We start from the raw sequence: 8,338 nt of genomic DNA on the forward strand, positions 1-8,338 counted from the left end.
CAAATATTTGCTATCAACTTATGGAACTTAAATGCTCATTGTCTTCTATTGTTTTAACGTTTTCTTGCAAAAAGGTACATAAATTTATAAAGCAATTTTATTCATCGCAATCTCATTGTAACATTCTCATTGTAAGAGAATTAATGAATTTAAATTATGTTATTCCTTACGTATGCTGCATGCCGCATTCATAATCTCACTGTTATAGTTGCTTTTAATTCAGTTGCAAAGGTTATCAATTATTATTAAAAAATTTATACTTAGGCTCAAATTTAATTCAGTTTTTGCTTATTTTTACGAAAAAAGGTTTTAATTCCATTAAGTGGAATTATTTAGTTCTGTAATTTATATATAAACATGTAAACAAAAGTTTCAGTAATATTTTTCGAACAATTTACATGAGTTTGACAAGACAGCTGCTCCTATATCTTTAGTTTTAAAAAGATGAATTTTTATTTTTTAAAATTATTTTTAATTTTTAAAAGTACTTGCATATCTTATAATTATTTGTTACTATTTTTTTGGCACATTTAAAGCAGAAATAAAATAGTATTTTTAATAGTGGCTATGAAGTCAAGAAAGTACTAATTTTTCTTACTAAAAAATATTTTACCATCTATTTCAAACATAAAAATTCGTTTTCTAAATATGTACGAGAATGTTATGAGTATTAACAGGGAAATAATTCAAAACTACATGTAATAAGATATAATTATTTATAATTTTCAGAAATATTGATATATTTCATAATTGAACGATATTTTTTGACTTATTTTAAGAAAAAATAAACATTTTTTTAGCATTGGCTATGAATTCAAGAAAGTACGATGTCGCTGTTGGAGTTTTAAAACCATAATTCTTTTTATTCAGCTATTTATTTTTTTAATGTTTATTTTCATATTTTATTTGGAACTTATATTTTATAGCTGTAGAAAACAGTTGAATATGGTACTTTTTCATTCAAGCGTTATTGACGGGTCATGAATAAATGATTCGTAGTTTACCTGCAGGACATATATTGTTCAATTATTTAATGATGTTGTCAAAAAAGTGAAAAAAAGAGTAAATATTGAAAGCTCTCTGATTAATCAAAAGTACTTGAAATAGCTGGAAAAAGCATTAAAACTAAAGATGACTAAAATAACTCAAATTAAAAACAGATTTACATACCTTTGGTTTTCAAAAACCTCAACACTATGTTTCTCATCAGAAACATTTTCAACAATTCCGGGGTCTCCAGAACCTCCAAAATCATACGTCACTCTAAAATTACAAACGAAAATAATGAATTTCTATATAGTTTTGAATGCACAAATTTTAGAATTATAATAAATTTTCATTATTTTTTTAATTATAAAGTGCTTAGTTATTTCAAAAAAGAGTTAACTCTAAACGTATTCAGAATTTCAACAATGATTTTTCTTCATAGAATAATATTTTGGTCTTAATATACCCGTTGGTAAAGTTTCAATATGTGATTGAGTAATTAACACAAGTATATATACGTTTTGTTTTAATAAAGCATTAAAATTGAATCTATTAAAATACTTCAGCCTGAAATTCTGAAGTAAAAATATGTAAATACTCTAGCAATGCCTAATTTTTTTATACTAAGAATAGTGTTAGTGTTAGTTTTCTTCCCTGAATCTAAAATGTTTTGATGGTTTATGTTACACCTTCCTCATTAGTAATTAATTGGATTTCAATAGCTTTTTGTATTTCTTTGTTGCTAAAATTCATTATCCCTAATGAGTATACTAATTCAATAAACTCTATAAATATGTATTTAAAAATTGTATACTAAGGGTCATCATTACAGAACACCATGTGAATTAATTGGTAATAGTGTAATCCTTGAAGACTTTCAAAATACCATTCCTTATTTATCATATTTTTTTACACAAATTTTCTTTTGGCATTTATCGTAGTTTCTCTCTGTCTCTCTCTCTGTATATATATTTTTAAAACAGAGTTGGACAAAAAATTTAGAGCTGTATAAAAATGTAATAAGTAGTTTCTCAACACCTGCTTTATTTATTAGAAAAAAAGACAGCAGAACGAAATNCAGAAATTAACAGAGTCATCAGTTTTTTGTTAAGAATCTATCAAAAAAACAAAACAAATTGAGGCTCAAATAACCCATTGCTCCCTAAATTTAATATTCTTGGATATTCTTATTGCTAAACAGAATTCAAAATTATATAAATAAAAAATCATAACTTATATGAATAAAAAATAAATTTTATGTTCTAGAAGGGATTTATAACTCAGCAACTCTCCTATAAAATAGAAAGCATATTATTTAATGATATAATTGCCAATTAGAATTATAATTATTCAAATATAGTAGATTGAAACTCACGTGATAATTTATTAAATAATTTTTTTCCTAAAATATTTGACTTTCTTAAAATTATAGTATATCTTTTGAGATTTAAATCTTGTTAAGTATTTCAAGCTTAAAAAAATAAATAAAAATAAATTTAGAAATATTCTTCTGTTGCCCTAAACATAGACACGAATGGATACAAAACATTTTTACTTAAATACTAGAAATATTCAAAATGAATACAAATTAGCTTACCTTATATTTTCACAATTCTTTGTCAGATTTTGAGCAATAAAATCCTCAATACACTCAGATTCAATATAGAATCCGTATTCGTCCCATTTCACGATATGGTCACCACTAAAGTTAAAAAAGGTCATTTTTCACGTATCAGCATGATTTATAATACATAGATGAAAATAATTTTATATTTCACTTGATAAAATAATAGGGATATGTATTTTATATGATTTTTTACAATACTTAGCATTCTAACCTCTTCAATGATATTTTGTCCATAGGTATATAAATTTGTAAGTTCTAAAAAAAGTTTCTCTTCTTTATTTAAAAAATAAATTTAGTGTTAACTTATAAGAAGTCATTGACTATAAGGTGTTTTAAAAGTAGAGTTATTTAAAACATTTGAAACTGTGTTAATGTTTAAAAATATGTGCTGTTATGATTATTATGATATCTTTAAAGAAGTCAAAATGTTAAACATTTATTTTGAAAACTAAATTATTTTTAAAGAGATTTATGTAATTCTAACAGACAAGTATTATTCTTATAGAAATTCAAAAATTCTAAGTATACGTAATTTAAATATAAATTTGCGTACCCAATATTTTCCTCATTCTCATAAGCTGGATTTAAACCAACATCACTTTTCTCAACATCAGACTCAAAATTAAATCTCTTTCCATCATTCTCACTCGTTTGAGTCTGAGAATCAAAATCATCCTTACAATCGGCCTCAACAAAATAACCAAACTCATCATATTTCACATCAATTTCAGCACTAAAATAATAATACGTCATGGTTTACTTTTTTGGCATGATTGATAATGCACAAATGCATACTTTTTAATGTATAATACCTATAAAAACTGGTGAATAGTTTCATGCAAAAGGTGCAAGTGTTTACAATCGAATTATTAAAAAATGCACTGTTGAATGATACTTAAGGTGTTATATTATGCATGTAATGCTTTAATTGATTCAAATAACTAAGATAAAAATTTCACTAACAATTGCAAAATTCTGCTTAATAATAAAATTATTTAAATTTATCGGTTATGTTTTTTAAAAATTAAGTTTAATAAGCAAAAAAATTTGTCAGTTTTATCTATTTCAGTTTTCTTATTTATTTATCTTTTATTCTGTTTACTATTTAATGTTAAAAGGCGATTAAAATTTTGTTCCAGACGAATATTAACCTTATTTATATCTGAACTTCGAAATTTAATAAAAGAAGCCTTGAAGTTAGTTCGAGGATTTAATTAGTTCTTTCAATAAATGTATAAACATTCAAAAACATATATGTGTCAATATCCTGCAATACTCTATATTCTGCTAATAATGGAGCCTCTTCTATATCTTTAATTAGTAAAAAGATGCACTATAATTTAAATTTTCAGAGCTCTATATTTGTAAAATCACAGCCTGCGTTCTTCAAGAATATCTTAAAATAAAAAAAAATTTGAAATCTTCACCATAAAAGTAAAAATTCCTTTGATGAATGTTCATAAGATCATAATTTGGATGCAATCTTTATAATCATTAACAGTTCAATAATTTTAAAGAGTGAGTTTTTGTTATATTGCAACAATGTGTTTGTAACTATGAGTTTCAATAGTTTTATGCGTAAGCATTTGGAATAGCAGAAAACGAACAACATACCAAAATCTCTAAATAAAAATTTGAAGAAATTTCAATTTAAAGAAAAATTAGCATACCTGATGCTTTTTACAATCTCATCACCTAATGGTTGGGCCGATATGTTTTCCACAATTTCCGGTTCCTCAGAACCTCCAAAATCAATTTCCGCAATCCTAAAATAAGCATAAAATGAACCTTAATAAATTTCTAAGAATGTATAATTTCAAATAACTTAAAGTATGCCTGTTTTTTTATTTAAAGAAAATAGTTGGCAATCAAATAAAAAAATCATCATTAAAAATAAGTTTTTTCAGTGTTTTTTTAAGTTCTTCACATTTTAATTAAATTGATATTTTTGATATGTTTTATTAAGTTATGCAAGATGATTTTACATTTTTGAAAAAAATATTGTAATGTTTTACCTTGCTTGTCAATTAGTGAATAAATGTAAATATTTTCTCATCGAGTCTTAGAAAGCATAGTTACAAATTACTATTTAAATTGGATAAAAATCTTGGGGATTTTCTAACTATTTTATTTTAAATCTTTTTTTTTCTTCGTGGCCTTATTTCTCTTCACCTTCCTCAGTAGTAATTGTTTTACAGCTCAAATAGCATAAATATTAGTTTGTAATCTCAAAAATTTAATTTTCTTTTCTAAATTTTTTTACAAGAATTTTAATAACCTATATTGAACTTCTACATACTCGGCAAATTTAAAATTAATAATTGTGAATTAAAATCCTTTATAAAATCATTTCTCATTTAAAAGCAGTTTTATAATAAAATCTTCCCTTAATGTTTTACTTGCTTTGTTTCGTTATATTTTGTTGAAAATATAGATTGTATTACAATGACCACCCCGATTATGACGAAACAAAATGTATATGAATAGAAATATATGTACAACCTGAAAGTTTGCTAACACACACAGAGAAAAATGTTTTTGTAAAATTACCGTACTGTGTGAAAATGACAATCTTGATAAAAAAAGCATATTCTGGCAGTAAAAATCAAATAATATACGGTATTGAAACCATTCATTTGGTACATTTTCTCTTCATATGGTAATGAATTAACGGAAAATGTATTTTTTAAAAATATAGTTCTTATTCCCACACATTTGGTAAAAAATCAAACATTAAGAAGTTAATTTTACTGGATCAATGATTTTTGAATCATGATCTAAGATGTTATCTATTAAATTATATCAAATATTATTGTTAGTTTTACAAAAATCTTTACCAAAGTGATTTACTTTAAACTACCAAGATTTTTTGTGTTCCCATAGATCAACGGATATGATAATTCTCTCAATATTCTGGTAGTTTTGGCGATATTTTTTTCTCAGTGCCGTTTGTTTTGGCCTTTTCTATTTCGTGCCCATATATTTATAATTTTAATTTGTGCTCTTTTTTTGTGAATTCAGCATATTTATGAATATATCATAATTAGAGACTTGAAAAATATATACTTACTCATTGATTGCTTCATCCTCACTTTCAATATCATCATAATCCTCATCATGAGCTAAATATAATTTCACAGTTAGGAAAAATTAAATTTTTCACATTTTAAAAATATAATATAATCTAAATTTTAAGCAAAAGTCATCGGTTATTTTGAAAATATGTTTCAAGGACTTGTATTATTTTCATTTTGCAACACTTTAAAAATTGCATCTGTTATTTATTACAAATATAAAAATTATAAGAATAACTTCAGCGTGCATGTTTTTCGTAATTTTATTTCAAATTTAATGATTATTTATTTATAATTGTATATTTTACAATGTAAACAAGTTCAGATGAAACAAATATTTTTTTACCTATTGCCTATGCTAAAAAATGGTACTTTTTTTAAATCTTGTTCAAATGCCTATAATACTTTAAAAAATATAATACTTTGCACTTTACTTTCAATACTATAATACTTTAAATGCTATAAAATCTTTTCAGTATTAAAAATCGGCTTAAAACCTGCTTATGACATATTATAACTATAGCAGCAGCACAGTTCTTTCAAGTAATCATAGCATTAATTGCCGCTTGGCATAAAAAGTAGCAGACAAGATTATGTAAAAAATTTAAAATCTATTGAATCTATTGAAAAATTTAAAATGTATTAATCTATTGAATGAAATTTTTTTGAAAAATACTTTATTCTATTGATTCTTCTAGTTCTTTCCATTTCTCCTTTGATATCATTCATTTATTTTGACAGAAGACGAAAAAGACTTTAGCAAGGTCCTTTTAGGAGAAATTTTGCTTGGTAATGAAAATTTTTTATCGTTTAATTGCGTCACTTACAGACGCAAAACAGTTTAATGGGAAAGCTGATTTTTAACAAATTATTTTGTCGCATGAAAGACCATTTGAAAGCTATTATATCTTAAAGATGGAACCTTCAAACTTTTTTTAAATTTCAAAATCACCCTTTATTACAAAATTCTAATAAAATTAATAACTATTTATTAAGAATTCTAATAAAAACAATAAAGAGACAAAAATAAGAAAAGAAAAGAGAGATTAACGAAGAAAAGTAAGAAAAATAATAAGTTTTATTGACGGAGCATAAGCTGCAAGTACATAGAACCCAAAATAAATTAAACATGCAAAGAAAACAAGGAAAAAGTATTTTTAACAAGAAAAAGAGAAATTATTAATAAATAAAGTTGTCGATAAAAGTATATGAAGAATTAAAAATTAGAAAGCTAGAAACCAAAATAAGGGAAAAATATAATCTCGTCATCAGCTCACATGATTGTTACTGAAAAAAAGAGTGCTTTCTAATTTATATAGCTTTCTAATATTACTATAGCCAAAGAACATTGAAATCATGACACAAAAATATATCGTGACGCTTAGTGCCAGTAACATTTCGCAAGTTAATTGATAATTTTTTTATTATGGTCTTGCTATTAACATTTGAAATTTCTTTTTCTTTGAAAAAGTAAAAATCTCCTCACTAAGTTTTGTCAACCAAAAATTCTATAAATTGCATGACTGCTAATATTGGAATAAAAATAAAAAGTATAGGCTTACGCATAGGCCGAGGATACTTCATCATCTGGTCTAACCAGTGATTAATAATTGCTTGTCTATGCAAAGGAAATTTCTTCCTGTGCATTCGCCAGAAAGGCATGAAAGTTTGGTGATATAAATCACTCATAATCGCACTTTTTTAAAGCTTTTCAAAATCGCCGTCAAATTGACAACATACACTGAGTATAGCTCAAAAAAGAATGACGAACAAATTGTTTTAAATTTATTTAATTTCTATTTTCAACAATTAACTTTTTTGATAACAATGCTTAACAATTAAACTTTCTATACATTTCTCACCTCTTTCAATCTACGTATTGTTACAAATACACTCTAAAAATCTTTTCTTTGTATTTGATTGTTCAAATGAAATGCAAAAAAGTTACATTGTTGAAGGAGGAAAGAAACCAAACTCTTACACTAATCTTTTCAACATTGTAATTTCATCATAATCTCAGTGAACTGAAATTTATAAAAATATAATTACACATTTTGTAAGAACTTATATAAGAATTTATAACAAAAATTAAGTAAAATATCAGCACACCAATTTTTTTTTTAAAATAACTTGTAATTTACTCTTGAGAAAAATATACTAATATCTGGAAGGAATAAGACTATTGGCACTAACTCTATGCATCACACATTTTTATCGATAGCTTAATTTTCTTTTGCATTTAGAGAACATTTTGTACTGCGAAACTCAAATTTTTTAAAACACTTAAAAAATGGTTATATTTAGTTTAGCTCCTTAATAATTGAAAAAATACAGAAGTGACTTCAAATCCAATCAAAACCAGGTTACTCGGCAGGGGAGAGAGAAAAAATTGTATAGCTATTTTAGTTATGCGGTTTATACATCCGAATACAAAACGTTCTTTAGATTAAAAAGCGAAGTCTATCAGCATAAGTTTGATCAGTTTCTGTCCATTATGTCGAACAAAAAATGTCTAATCACTTTTTAAATTTACAATGGGTTTTCTTGCTTTGCTTTATTAGTTAGTTCAAATGTAAAAATTTAAAAATTGATTTTTTTTTTGGCAACAAAATCTAAATTTTGATGAAAATGATGAATTTAAAACTTTATA

At 24.8% G+C, this 8,338-nt stretch overlaps 1 protein-coding gene across 1 annotated transcript in view; it reads right to left on the reverse strand.

Annotated features, from left to right (window-relative positions):
• The window catches only part of LOC139427255 (uncharacterized), a 39,005-nt gene extending 31,628 nt beyond the window's left edge, over positions 1–7,377 (reverse strand). Inside the window, exons 1-6 of the mRNA XM_071188310.1 lie at positions 7,251–7,377; positions 5,685–5,736; positions 4,285–4,380; positions 3,168–3,347; positions 2,585–2,689; positions 1,171–1,263 (exon numbers count right to left, since the gene is read on the reverse strand). Coding sequence (XP_071044411.1) covers positions 1,171–1,263; positions 2,585–2,689; positions 3,168–3,347; positions 4,285–4,380; positions 5,685–5,736; positions 7,251–7,377 — 653 coding nt within the window. The remainder of the gene's footprint in view (positions 1–1,170; positions 1,264–2,584; positions 2,690–3,167; positions 3,348–4,284; positions 4,381–5,684; positions 5,737–7,250) is intronic.
• Between the last annotated feature and the right edge of the window lie 961 nt (positions 7,378–8,338).

The sequence above is a fragment of the Parasteatoda tepidariorum genome, chromosome 2 (genome assembly GCF_043381705.1).
Source record: "Parasteatoda tepidariorum isolate YZ-2023 chromosome 2, CAS_Ptep_4.0, whole genome shotgun sequence".
Taxonomy (NCBI): Eukaryota; Metazoa; Arthropoda; class Arachnida; order Araneae; family Theridiidae; genus Parasteatoda; species Parasteatoda tepidariorum.